The following is a 14,333-nucleotide window of genomic DNA, read 5'->3' as shown; positions in this document are numbered from 1 at the left end:
TCCCCACGTCTGCGTTGGTTTCCTCCGGGTGCTCTGGTTTCCTCCCACAGTCCAAAGACATGCAGGTTAGGTGCATTGGAGATCCTTAACTGTCCCTAGTATGTGTGTGTGTTCAACCATTTGCTTTGTACCCACTTACACTCATTTATAATTTATGGTCTTTTAGGGTCCGTCAGCATTGGGTGAAAAGTAGCAGTCAATCAACCAACCATTCATTGAAGGGCACATTCACTGAGACCATGACAAATTTGATCATATTCTGCATTATGTTTCTAATGTACTGGGCCGCAGTCACAGTAGTCACTTAATTAATGTGCCTTTATTCTCACAATTGACACACAGCTGTGTTTGCACATGTAGCAGTTACAATTGCAGTTCTTTTATACTAAGCTACCAAAAAATGGTATTGACCTTGTGCTGACTGAAAAAAGCAATTACACTAGTGAAAAGCAACAAACCAAAAGCGTACAATACATATTGTTAAGCACTTATAAAAGATGTTCACGTCAAGCAGGAATGAGTAATGTAAAATATAAAGAGGACATATGCAGCTGTGGATGTTTCCAGCATCTGCTACTCAAAATGGAAATGCTGGTTAATGGGAAGCTCTTCAAATCTGCGCCTGTGCTGTGAAACCCCATGTATGAACCTGTTTAGTTATTGGCACGCTGCAGAGTTCCAAATGCCTCTAAGACCCTTTTGTCACTCTGGGATGCTGGCATCAGTCTGTTTCTAACTGTTTCATCTTTTGCTCTTGCACACTAACTTGTTTCAAAACTCATCCTGTGTATGACAGCCGATGAAAGTCCCGCTGTTTCATATTGTAGCATCCCAAGTGCCATATTAGACTGCTTACTCTGGCAATGTTTCTTCAAACAAAATGAAATTCTTCTTTTCCTTTTACTTATTCAGAACTGTGGACAGCATGATGACATTTCTAGAACACTAGGCTTGTAATCCTGACTTGATCTCTGTAATAAATATTAATCATTTACAGTCATCATTTCTCTGTACTGGTTTGGGGGTGGCACAGTGGTAAGTGCTGCTGGGTCACAGGTCTAGGATACACTGTGTCTATATTCTGGCCAACTTACTCTCTGTGTGGAGCTTGTAGGTTTTCTCTAGGTACACTGACTCTCCTCTCATATCTGAAAGATTAATGCTTTATCATAAAAAGGTTTTGGGGTGTCCTTATCCTAAAACATAGACACATTTATTGACACACCCAGATTTTTTGTTACATAGACCCACATATATGTCTTCCAACCCAACTCATGTTCTCTTCTCCTTTCCTGAAAGGAGACGAAGACTGCACATGAAATGCATTTGCCTGTAGGACTTGTGATCTTAAATTCACCCAGAACTCACTGCTACTTTGCTTCTCCTATTACAGCAGGGGTCGCCAACTCCGGTCCTGGAGGACCACCGTGGCTGCAGGTTTTTATTCTAACCCTTTTTTTAATGAGTGCCCTGTTTGTGCTGCTAATTAACGTCTTATGAATTAATTTTAATTGAATTGCTTTTTTTTTAAGATTTGTTCCCCTGAAATCGTTCCTCTGCTTCATTTCCTTCCTTAAATGGCACCAAAACAGAAATGAAATGTGAAGTGAGGGAGCCAACAGAAGACCAACTAAGTCAGGACCTCAAACTCCAACCAATTTCACTCTAACCAGCTTCTTAATGAGGTGCCAATTCTTGTCGTTAATTAAACCGTTCTTTAATTCCGTGGCTTGTTGCTGCTCTTGGGTGCATTAGCAGACATTTCTGAAAGTGTTGATTGTCTCTTTCTAAGAGCTCTGTTAAAATGTTTTGTGGACCTGAGCAGATCGAGATTCCTGAGACTTTCACTTTTCTTTATTTTCAGATATTGTATGATGGACACGATTTGCTGGTCATGTTTGAGCTCATTCTGTATCTTATTATTGTTTGGCTGCTAATTAAGGAAACAGAAACAATTAAGGGGGTCTGAGTCTTCAAGAGCAAGTCAATTCAAATTAGTTCACAAGAAGTTAATTAGCAGCAAAAACAGGACACTCAGTAAGGAAAGGGTTAGAATGAAAACCTGCAGCCACAGTGGTCCCCCAGGATCAGAGTTAGCGGCCCCTGTGTTAGAGCATGTCTCCTCTTTTCTCTGAATCCCAGATGGCAAGACAGAGTAACAAGGCAAGCACGGGGAGCAGGCATTAAATGTTTATTCACTCATTAAAGTCTTTAACATTCTTAAATATTCTTAATGTCCCAAAATCAAAAGCTAATGAAAGTAAATGGGTGCGGCAAAGTCACTAATACAACCAGAGTTTTCAGCAGCTGCCATGGACAATGCTTGCCAACACACAAGATGGGCATGGAGATTGGTGACTGTGTTTTCTTCCTTCTCTTCCTGCTACTTGTGTCTCCTTCTTTCTTAAAGCTTTCATTTGAAGCTGCTATTAAAAACTTGTCAGGGCCAAGGTGAACACCCCTAGCCCCTCTTTGTCTAATATCATTTTGACACACCAAATCAGTACATTTCCACGAGGTGTGCATGCACAGAGATAACCACTGGTTCCCGAGCTTTGCTTTTGCACCTGTGGAAATTCCCCACATTATCATTTGAGCTTCTGTCCTTTCATCTCGTTAGACTGCCATTTTGCAGTGATAAGTTTCATTTTTGCTAGTTCAACTATTTGGTCTGCTGGCTTTTCTAACTTTTCATCTTTTGTGATTAGACAAGGTATTTTCACAGAGCTCAAAAGTTCATGTGAATGGAAAGTACAGTTTTAACAGTTGTCTATAATGCTTGTAACTCTTGAAAGCACTTAAAACATAATAAAATCACATTACCATGCAATATTTTAACCTGAAATCTCTAAATTAAATTATTGTAAGTCCAAATTGTTTTTTCCATGTGTCTAATTGTCAGGTTCTGGCAATAATTTAAATATTTTTTTGTTAGTAAAGAAAATCTTATTTTTCTTCATATTTATATTACTTTTCAAGTGCCATGTGTTCTTGATTCTTCAAATGCTGAGTTGCTTATTTATAGCAGCATTTGCTGGGGTCTGGCTGCTGTAGGAAATGTGCAGTAGAAGAGGAAGGATCAATTGAGGTTAATCAATTCTCGTTGTTAATTTTGGCAATGCCTGTAGTTAATTAGATAATTGAGTGAGGCTCCCATTTTATTTCACTTACCTCTCTCAGCTTACATCAAGGTACCGGTAAGTAAGGCATACTTGTTTTAAGAAATAGGCAGGCAGTGTTTTATATGTGGATTATTTTATTTATTTTTTTTTATAGGCTTTTTAGTTTGGAAAGTCAACATAATAATTAGTTCACCCTAACTTGAAGGTAAACAGTAGTTATGGGTAAGACAGGACCATACTGCTTTGTTGCAAATTCAATTTGTTTTTGCCTCTAAATTAATTCAAATCTTGTAAAACTTACAAGTTTACTTGAAAGAGTTAATCAAGAGCTTGTTACACAGCAAAAACCTGTAAAACCCTGTCAAGTGGGAACTGGCACCATGCTACACTTTGTTGTTCATGGACCAAACATGTCAATGGTGAGAGCAGAGAGACACAGACACACATTTGTAAAAGTGATGAAAAAGAAGTGTTCTCTGTGTGCAGATGCTTCAAACAAAAAGGTGCAAAAATCAAATTCCCAAATCAAATTCAATAAAATCCAGTCTTATTGACACATACACACAAAAATAATAAAAACAACAAACAGCACACTTTTTCAGAAAATGCTGTCCTTTCCTTTCATCCAGTGCCAATCAAAAGTCAGGAAAGGAAAAGAAAAGGAAAAAAGAATCATAAACTCTTATTCTAAAAATACTATTTACACCTAAGAAAATATATCTTCTTCCTCCTTCCCAAAAACAATAATCAAGGAGAAAGGAGAAAATAACTATATACAAAAATAAATGGCCTTATTTTATTATTCTTTTTAAATGATCAGGGTAAAAGAAATCAAAAAGCTATTTACATTAAAATAAAAATAAGAAAAACAACTCAGTTAAATTCTCATATTGATATTGAAGAGCTTTAACACTCGCTCACCGATTCATCTTCACGTGGTCTGTTGATCAGATACCCAACCTGGTCAAAAGACAATCTCTAGTGTCTAAGAGGGATTGTGGTGCCCAATGCCTGCCAACTCACTCTCGCTTCTCCAGTCAGGGAGCACATAGTGACACTGCACACAGCTGCACTTCCTCCTCTTCCCAGAATTCTCCCATTTACCGAGACATCAGCTGGTGAGCACTCCGAAAGAAACTGCGCTGCTCTCCCTCTCCTGCAGTCACATGCTCTCCAGTAATTACTCCAATTTTTTAACTTTTGGCCCAGGACTTTGCTAAGCTAGTATAGCTCCTGTTGAAATAGGCAATGCACCGCTCGTAGGGGTACGACAGCCAGCGGACTTCACCAACCGATTCCCATAACACTACATGAATCAGGCACACCTGCCATGGATGCACAAAACCTGAACCAGTGTAAAACCACATCTGCTCCAGAGATTCAACAAACCTTGATAGTGATTCAAAAAAACTAAAAAAATAAGGCTATAAATGGCTATACTGCTATACTGTGACAAGTGATTATCCCTTTCCGTGATGTGCTGCACTACATAACCCAGGAATGCAGATCTTTAGCTGGCTGTTTATTTCCAATATTAAGTTCTAATTTGTCTTGGCACAGATAAATAGATTCACGATACCAAGCCTTTAAGGTCGATGTGTTAGCATGCATGTTGTTACCCCAGATTTAAGTGAAAAGGTTTGCTTGAGTAGAGTGCACTCATTGTGCTTTTTCATGTGGTCTTTAATGTACAAAGTGCAGTGTTGTCCTCCTCAGCTTGGTGCTAGACTCTTTACTTCATAGGGAAAATCATGACTCTTTCTGGCATGACAGTATAATTTTTGCTATAGTCATGCTATATCTTAGTCCTCTTAGACTGGAATAAAACCATAGGCCTGGAAGAGTGGGCCTTGACCATTATGGGTTTAGAGGGTTATCTCCTCCTGCAGAGATAGATGATAGATCAGCTTTCTACTTTTTTTTAGCATCGGAGAATGGCAACGTGTTTTCTGTTTTTATTTCACATACTTGGCTTGATTTGTTGCAGACATGGCCATATTAGCGCTTATGTTTAGCTGGGCTTAATACCGGAACCTAAGAGAGTGGTAATGATCTAAAAAATCGTGACTTCTTTTAAATTTTGTTGTTTATTTCCAAATATTTAAAATAAAACATCAAACCACTCTCATTTAAAAGAACCAATGAAAACATCTACAACTTGTAGTCAAACTGGCCAATCGGAGACAAGTTCCTAAAATTTGTTATATGGTATTTGATTTGTTCTCTATCTAATCAACTTACTATTAGAAGTGTAATATCACAGTTCAGTTTTCTTGATGCCAAGCTATCATTGTTAAGAATATTACAAATATGGCATATTTTCACAGGTAGCAAGGTAGAAGAAAAGCTCAAACACTTAAATGCAAAAGATGCCAAAACTGACAAGGTATTGTAAGTGTTCGCTTTAACCCAGAATTTCTGGTACAGGACATAGTTGATGAATTAGCATCTGGTTCTGCTAGGCTTGTTGTTCCACCCTAAATTCCATGCCTTGCATCTAAACATCAGGGGAAGCACTTGGAGTCTACTGATTACTATGTTGTCATAGGTCAGGAGGCCTGCTACAGTATAGAACCAGCCTGCTGGGATAAGACAGGCATCAGAACAGCAGTACATAAACCAAGAATGTTTTTTTCTCAAAGTCTCACTTTAGCTAATGGAGAGTGTGAGATCTGTTCTGCTTGAAGTAGGTAGTTTCCATTTGGCAAGCTGTCATGTTCTTCCTCCTTTTGAGTGTCTTGAAATCATGATGCTGAATGTAGCTTTGTTTTGTGTAGGTTGGGGCGATCAATGGTTTCTGTGTTCCCGTTTCCTCTGTGATATCACTGTTATTTGCTTGATTTTTTTTTCCAATCCAATGACATTATTTTCCCTACTTTGTGTTGTTGTACCAAACAGGGGAGGGGCAGGGGGCACAGAGATATCACAGCCTTGGGCCTGGTTGCGGACAGCACCCTAAACAATAGGTTGTTTTACTATGTAGCAAAGCCAAACCTGTTCCAGAGAGGTAGTGCAGACACTGAATTATAAAGAAGGACATGACATTTTGCCCTTTGTGTCTTAATTGAATAAAGGCCCAACTTTCAGTTGATAATAGGTGCGATGTTTTATATATGAAAGTAGGGTAAAGTTGAATTATAGCCATTTGTGTATCTGGCCTTTTTGTCTTTTCAGAAAAATCTACTCATCTTTGATTAGCACTTCTTGCTATCAGATGAAACTCAAAAAGCAAGCTGACCAAATGTTGCTAGAGTTGGTAGAGTTACAAGACAGTCCAATATCTCAAAATGAATACTGATGGGAGGAGGGCTACTGACTATATACATCTCTTTTACGTTTGTTCTTTTTAGCATGAGAAGGCCTTGTCTACTGCTGAAAGCCTAACAAAATGGGTCAATGCCCACTTTATCCTACTGTACAAAGTGTTCATATGCCATGTCTCATATAGACACATAAATAAGTGAAAGATAATAAAGAAATTCTAAATAAGCAATAACAATACAATTGATAGAATCTTTATCTCATACTGTTCGCAGAGCCTCAAATTTATAATGCTTTTTAAAATACTACTGGAGCATACTTGTATGTGTGGATAGTGCCATAGAAGATTTGAAAGCTAAAAAATAATAATTAGGTAATCCATTCAAACTTTAGCTCATTTTAGCTAAAAAACTACAGATCTAATACTATTCACCTGATATAATTTCCTCAATGATACCTGGCTTTGTTCCCTACACTGTTAAAGGCATTACACTTAAATTAAATAGTGTATTACAAGTAAAAAGTTTTTTACAGGTTCCTAACCTAACATATGCAGATAAGTGATACTCTCCAAACTTCTCTTATTCAAATTCAATTTAATGAAGAGAGCCATTCTGTCCCAGCGGAAAGAAACCAGTGCCAGTCAATCTCATGGACTGTCACTCACCATTCTCTTCGACATTTGATGTAAAACAGAGAAACCAAAGGACACAAACATTGACACAGACAGAATGTGCAAACTGAAATAGAAGAAAGAGCCTCCTTAGTGTGGAAATTGGACTCCCCCTTATGTGCCTGGGCATAATAAGTCCACTAGAGATTTACATCTGTTTTTATTTTTATGTTTTTCTTTAGTAGTAGGGTTGTATCTGTATATCATTTACTGAAGATTTTTAGCACCCTCATTTATTTCATAATGTGAAAGCTGCTTTTTAACTTTTATATAGATTTTCAGAACATCACAACAATTTTGACAAAACCAGCCATTCATATTTTAAAATTTAATTATGTAACAACTTCTTGTAATACCATTTGCTTTGTAATTGTCTTGACACAATGTCCTGATATTACTCAATCTATTTTTTGAGACACTTTAAAAGCAAGTATAACTATTATGGTACATTTTAAAAGACACTACTGTATATATAGTAAACGTTTGTGTGATCCTTCCCTGTTATTAATGCCCAAGCATTCAAGTCCTGCTGGTTTATTAGCTTCATTACTGACATTGGCCTGACTTCACTGTAATATACTCATTTAATGACAAGTGGCTTCATAAGTTAATCTTTTATATGATTTAAAGTGCTTATTCTTTTAAGTGAGCTAATGAGTGTCCTTGTTAAAGCATGACTCTTGAGGCTTTGGATTATGTACATCTAATGGGTTGATTAACAACCTTAGAAAATTTAAAAGGAAAACTGATGATGTCTTATTGCATGCTTTTTTACAGGTTGCATAATATCCTTGTAGTGAATTGCAAGATATTTAAACTTGAAGTTTAAAATGTGATCAACAGATACTCTTACATATATTTGCAGTTTTCTTTAAAAAGTATTGAATTCATCCTTTTCAGGCTACCTGATTTTTCATATTTTTAATGTCTGACATAATGTCATCCTATTCATGGTTAGTTCCTTCCTTGAAACCATCTTTTGGAAACAGGGACTTGCTCATATCAATGCAAGAAATTATTTGTAAAATATGCTTTTTACAAAATAAATATATCTATTTTTTTTATTATGTACAGTAGTGCCTTACATATCTATCTATCTATCTATCTATCTATCTATCTATCTATCTATCTATCTATCTATCTATCTATTGTCACAAAACGAGACAAAGACAGAAAAAGGTTTGGGGCAGCCACCCATGTAATTTGGTATCCTGGCTGCAAAAGTCGTTTTCTTTTCAAAATACCAGCACTGAAGTGCTTACAACAGAGTCCAAAACAAGACTGTCAGAGAAGGGAAAAGGGAAGGCTTTTAAAGGGGGAGGCAGGAAGTGAGGTCATAAGGATCGGGCACGTGTTCATCGTTCATTGGATTAGGCCGGGTGTGACATCAGGGGAGGCCGGAGCTGGTAAGGTCTGTCTCCATTGGCTCGGTCCCAGAAGTGACGTCCAGAGAGACAGGTGGAACCTCCCGGGTTTGGTCTACAGGGAAGTGAGAAAGAGAGTTAGTGCACTCTGCCACATCCCGGCATGCTTTAGAACTGCCTTCACTCGAGCCCTTTAGCTGCCTCCCATGCGCGCGTGTGTGACACTATCTATCTATCTATCTATCTATCTATCTATCTATCTATCTATCTATCTATCTATCTATCTATCTATCTATCATCCTTCCTTTCACATCTATTTATATCATATACTGAATGGATGGCACAGTTTTGCAGTGGTTAGTGCTTCAAACCCCACCTCTGGTACCACTTGTCACTGGAGTTTGCATATTCTGCTTGGATTTGTTCGAGTTATTCAAAGTTACCACCTACATTGTCAAATGTGTGTTATGTTAATTGGTGATTTTAAGTTGGCCCCATCACCCTAAGAGACAGGATAGGAAACACAGTCATTTAGGAGAGGCTCGTAGTAGAGCTGCTGAGCCTCCTCATCATGGTTTGGACATCTGATATGGATGCCTTTCTATGTAGGTGTTACAGGCATGACCAGCGGAAAGGAGACCCCAGGGAAACCCAGGGCATGCTGGGAAGATTATATCTCCTAGATGGCTTGAAAACGCCTTTGGATTCACAGTATGAGTTGGCAACTGTGGCTGGGGAAAGGGACGTATAGGCTTCATTGCTAAGATTGTTGCCTCTGTGACCTGGCTTTGGATAAGCAGTGGAAAATGAATGAATGAATGAAAGTTGGGTCCATGTTAATGTGAGTATTGATGTATGCGTGATGTGGGCTCTGTAATAGACTGTCACCCCGTTCCTCATCTAACCTGATATTTCCACAATAAGCTCCAGGCTCCCATGACTCTGAATAGGATTAAGCATGTTTGACAATGTTATATCAGTTATATATGTTGCCTTTTATCTTTATATTGAAAATTTGTTAACTTTTGGAATTTATCTGTCTATCGATAAATCACAGAATCATCTATGGGTCTTTATGTCTCTATTTATGTGTCCATTTACTGTGAAAGTCCATTAATGTGCTGAGAAACTGAATCTTTTTTTATTTTTTGCAGGTGGCTCAACTGACAATGGCTGAACATGAAGATTTCTCCAAAATGACAGGGCACTGGAACAGCTCTGAGAACTATCAGTTCAACCCAGCCAGCATTATTGTTTCTGTTGTCTTCTCGCTGATCTTTCTACTTGGGACCATTGGAAATAGTCTCGTATTAGCTGTACTGCTCCGGAATGGACAGATGGGACACAATACAACTAACTTGTTCATATTAAATCTCAGCGTGGCAGATTTCTTTTTTATCATCTTTTGTGTCCCATTCCAAGCAACTATTTATTCCCTTGAAGGTTGGGTTTTTGGATCTTTTATGTGCAAGGCTGTTCATTTCTTCATCAACCTCACCATGTACGCCAGCAGTTTCACATTAGCGGCTGTGTCGATTGACAGGTAAGTGTGTTTCATTGATGAGGCAAAAATGCCTGAAGAAAATTACTTCAGCATAAATATATGTGAAGGACACTGTACTGAAAGCGTAAGTACAATTTATTTGACCTCAACCATACAGTATATACAGTTATTGGAAAAACATAAAAGCTTCTCCATTAATAAAATGTTTAATTATGCGGTTCATTCATGCATAGGTTAGGATGATCTTGGACTGCAAAGAAATAAAACTGCTGTGAGATTTTACAGAATAAACAGTTTTAAGCATATAGTATACTCTAACATATTTACACAAAGTACAAGGGGTCAGAGCCAGTTCTAGGATTTTTGCTGCCCTAGGCAAAGTTGTAAATGGCACCCTGCCACCACTTTTGCTTTGAGAGGAATCATCACTGCCAGACCCGTACATTGAGACGTGCAGACAGGACTGGGGACAGGGAAGTATTTTGGACCTTGAATTCACAATTTGAGAATGTCAAGATATAGAAATGTCTGTTTACAAGACTGTCTCATAAAAATACGCTTTAGAGGGGTGCCATTTCAGAAATTAAATAGTAATCAGGCCGTATTAGTAGTCTTAACTGATTGCTTTTGACGTTTCCCTAAAGAAAATTAAGAAACACTTAAGTTATTGCTAAAACTGTATATATATATTTTTTTTAACTAACCGTAACATATACATGATGTTTAGACTAATAAAATAAATTGAAAACTTAGCATAATGACAACATTCAGTGAAACTGAGAATATAAACAGTAATCTTTACCCACAATTCCTATTTACTGTATGCTTGTGTAAGCAAATAATGCAATCTACATATCCAAAAAAAATGTGCAACTGCTTTAGTGTGCCCAGAGCTTTTGTGTGTCCATTTGGGAGACAATCATAGTTTGGGTGAATCAGCTTTTGCCAATTCACTGATGAGCTACAGTCCTGTTGCCGTTTTGATTGCTTAAGTTTATTTTGCCATGTCTTCTCTGCTACAGTTTGAAGATTATTATTGGCCTCATCATCACCGTTGTTGTTGTTTGAGTTATCATTGGACTGTATAAGTCGTCAGACACTAAGACCGAACATTGCTAGTATGCAAAAATAATATAAAACATTATAATCAGACATTGGCTTTAAATCCGAGTGTTCATAGGTCTGTATTTAAAAAAAATGTTGCATAGCCTAGGGACGTTTCTGGGCAACAGATTGTGCTGTGCAAAGTGCAGACAGTGCAGGCACTGCTGAAGTGCACAACATAAACATTTCTTTGAGTTATGGTCTGCTCCAGACAAATTTTTCTAAACAAAATAAAGATTGGAATCTCTACATAGGGCTGCAGTAATGGTGCTTGCCTACTGTAGACTGCCTATGCCCAGAAATGGCCCTGCATTGGGTGTTAGTTTAGTCAGGATAATCCTAAGAAGTGGAATAGCTGAATGGCTGGTAGCATCCTTGCTGTAACCCCTGTAAGTCTGATGCAGCCTGTATCTCTGTGGTGTTTCAGCCTTTAGGTAGGTTTGCTTTGAAAAATCCAATGGGAGCCTGTCAGCAAGGCAGATGTCAAGGTGAGGATATGCTTGAATGTGTGCTGTGACAGACTGGTAAGTCTTGAAGCGTGAACAAAACTAGTTCATGTCAGTTTCTGCTGGTATAAGCTTCTTTGTGATTCCAGCTGATAAAATTCACATGTGGAAAAATGACTAGGTGTTTGCGTTACCCCATTCAGTGGTACAGGAAAATCGTAGTATATTATTAAAATATACATATTATGTATAGAATATATATATATATATATAATAGTATATATTTAAATAATGTGTGTACATTATATACACTATATGGCCAAATGTTTGTAGACTCTTGACTTTGCTGATTGTTTGCAGCTAACATGTCACTCTGAAACCGATGAGCCACAGTAAATGATGACACATATCACAACAGAGTATGGTGCAAAGTGTAATAGTGCTTTTATCCCACAAAACAAGGACGGTGCTCCTTCCATTAAATACAAATAAATAATCCACAATAAAAACAGGTGTTAATGTGGAGGATAAAAACATTAATAAACAAGCCATAGCAGTTCTTTCATAAATCCAAGACTGAAAGAAAACTGGTCTGTAAAAGCAGAGAAAGGTCAGAGTTCAGCTCATTCATCAGGCTACCTAGGCTGAGTTATCCTTATGGCCATGGATGCTCGCCTCATTGAGTAGTCTGGCGTCCCACACGTTCCTCTATCGGTGCTCTACTGATCGTAAACTCACTAGACTCCTGGACAAATTTCTCCATGGCCAATAGCTGCTCTCATCATTCGGCAATCCAGCACCCCATGCTTGCCTCCATCAGCGTTCTAGTAATCTAAGTCCAGTGAGGTCCTGGCCACCAGCCCTTGCCTCCATTGTCACTCTAACATTCATTCATTCTCTCTCTATACCTTCCAACCAGATCTGCTCCACTCTGGCAATCACTCTGTGGATCAGTCTCTGGCTGAATCAGTACCAGCAAGCTCTACAAGATCTGCTCCTTTTTGTTTCTTTCTAGCCCTTTTCTTCATCTGTCTTTTTTGTGTCCCCCTCTGTCCTTCTCAGGCTCCTCTTTATACTGCTAGGGATGCAGGTGCGCTGATTAGTGATATCAGAGCACTAATGAGGCAGACGACTGAGCCACACAGGTCTGCACGTGAATGCCTGCTCAGCTGATTGTCCATAAATCTCTGGAACTGCTCTGCCATGCTACCATGCACAGCTACACCTTTACACCACTTCCATCGACACTTGCCATTGCGCATAGTGATCTTTGGGTTGTGTGCAGCTGCTCGGTCAAGGAAATCCATTTCATAAGGCTGTTCTTGTACAGATTTTACTTCCAGAGGCAGAGGCTAAGTGCTTCAGAAGTATTCATGGGTCCAACTCTGTGAGTTTGTGTGGTCTACCATTTCAAGGCTGAGCTATTGTTGCTCCTAGATGCGCCCATTTCACAGTATTAGCACTTATACTTACTGACTTGTGGTAAAAGTGGCATCTTTAGTACAACCCATTCTACTGCCAATGTTTCTCAAAAGAGATTGCATGGCTATGTGCCTGATTTTATACACCTGTTAACAATGGGTGCAGGGGGCAGCAATTTGCCCCTTCCACTGCACCAGCACAACAGGGCACTACTAAGCAAGGTTCCATAAAGTGTTTGATGTTCCATTGTATGAGCAGATGAGCATCAGGTAGATGGAGATAATCACTGCAAAGCACACTTTATCCTGCTTAACCTGTTCCCTGTGTGGTATAACGGGGCCGTACAGCTCCCCAAACCCAGACACAGACAGGCACAAAGACACAAGTGCAAAACAACACACCGTGTATTTCTTCGTGGGGCAGCTCTATTTCCTGCTCCCCACTTCAGGGCGCAGTACACAGTTAACCATAGCAATATTGCTCAGTCCCTTCTCTCTCTCTCTCTCATTTCTTTTTTTTCTTTTTTGTCTTTTGTTTTTGCTGCTGCCTCCATTCTTTCTAAACAAGCTTTGTCTTCCTCCTCCCGACTCTGGCTCCCCAAAACAGAGTGAGGCAGCCTATTTTATAGTGTGCCCATATGTGCTCCAAGTGTACCCAGATCCTCTTCTGGCAGAACTTCAGAGTGTGGCGGAAATGCTGCAGTCCAGGGCTCTGGAACAGTTCAGGCACCCCCTGGCAGTGGCCACAGGCCCCAGCAGGGTAGATCTTCTAAGCTCCAAACCTGTGGTCCCGTTGTAAGCTAGGGGGTTTGCCCTTTCGTGTTCTTGGGGAGGTATTGCTCAGAATATATTATTTCCCCCGGTCCTTCCATCACAGGGGCGTCCTGGCCAGTCCACCACACCCAAAAATAGTCGTAGTTTGTCAGTGATCAAATAATTCCACTAACCAATGATTCACATTACACCAGAAGTGAGACATACGTGTAGTGAAAGCCCTCACCAGTCCATTTCATTTGGTGTCTGTGTCCGCTACTCCAACATTACAAGCTGGAATAAACACAGCAGCCTTCATGGTTTTGATTGGTGTGAATTATTTAATGTTTGTGCATGGGGAAAACTGCACTACTGGCTATTTTATTTTCATTTTGAGTTTATATTTTTGTTTGTGAACAGAACTTCCTTTTTACAATAATGGATTTTTAACATTTAGTGCAATTGTTTAACATTAACATTTATATATACAGTGGAACATCAGTTTGTGAGTAACTTAGTTTACGAATGTTTTGCAAGATGAGCTAAAATTTTTAATAAATTTTGACTTGATAAACAAGCGAGGTCTTGCAATACGAGTAGTATGGATACAATTTGTCTGCTCAGTGTCATGTGATCACAACTGAGCTGATGGTTTTTCTCCCTCGCACGCGCGCGCGTGTGTGAC

At 38.9% G+C, this 14,333-nt stretch overlaps 1 protein-coding gene across 3 annotated transcripts in view; it reads left to right on the top strand.

Moving 5' to 3' along the window:
- The window catches only part of galr2b (galanin receptor 2b), a 120,007-nt gene that overhangs the window by 64,455 nt on the left and 41,219 nt on the right, over positions 1–14,333 (top strand). For 2 of the 3 annotated variants that reach the window (XM_039775749.1, XM_039775747.1), the window contains exon 2: positions 9,575–9,963. In XM_039775749.1, the coding sequence (XP_039631683.1) occupies positions 9,590–9,963 (374 nt within the window). In that variant the 5' untranslated portion in view covers positions 9,575–9,589. Of the gene's footprint in view, positions 1–3,179; positions 3,198–9,574; positions 9,964–14,333 lie in introns of those variants that run through there. The other variant, XM_039775748.1, reaches the window with a different exon arrangement.

Source organism: Polypterus senegalus, chromosome 13 (assembly GCF_016835505.1).
Source record: "Polypterus senegalus isolate Bchr_013 chromosome 13, ASM1683550v1, whole genome shotgun sequence".
Lineage (NCBI taxonomy): Eukaryota > Metazoa > Chordata > Cladistia > Polypteriformes > Polypteridae > Polypterus > Polypterus senegalus.
This window is presented reverse-complemented; position numbering and strand designations above follow the sequence as displayed.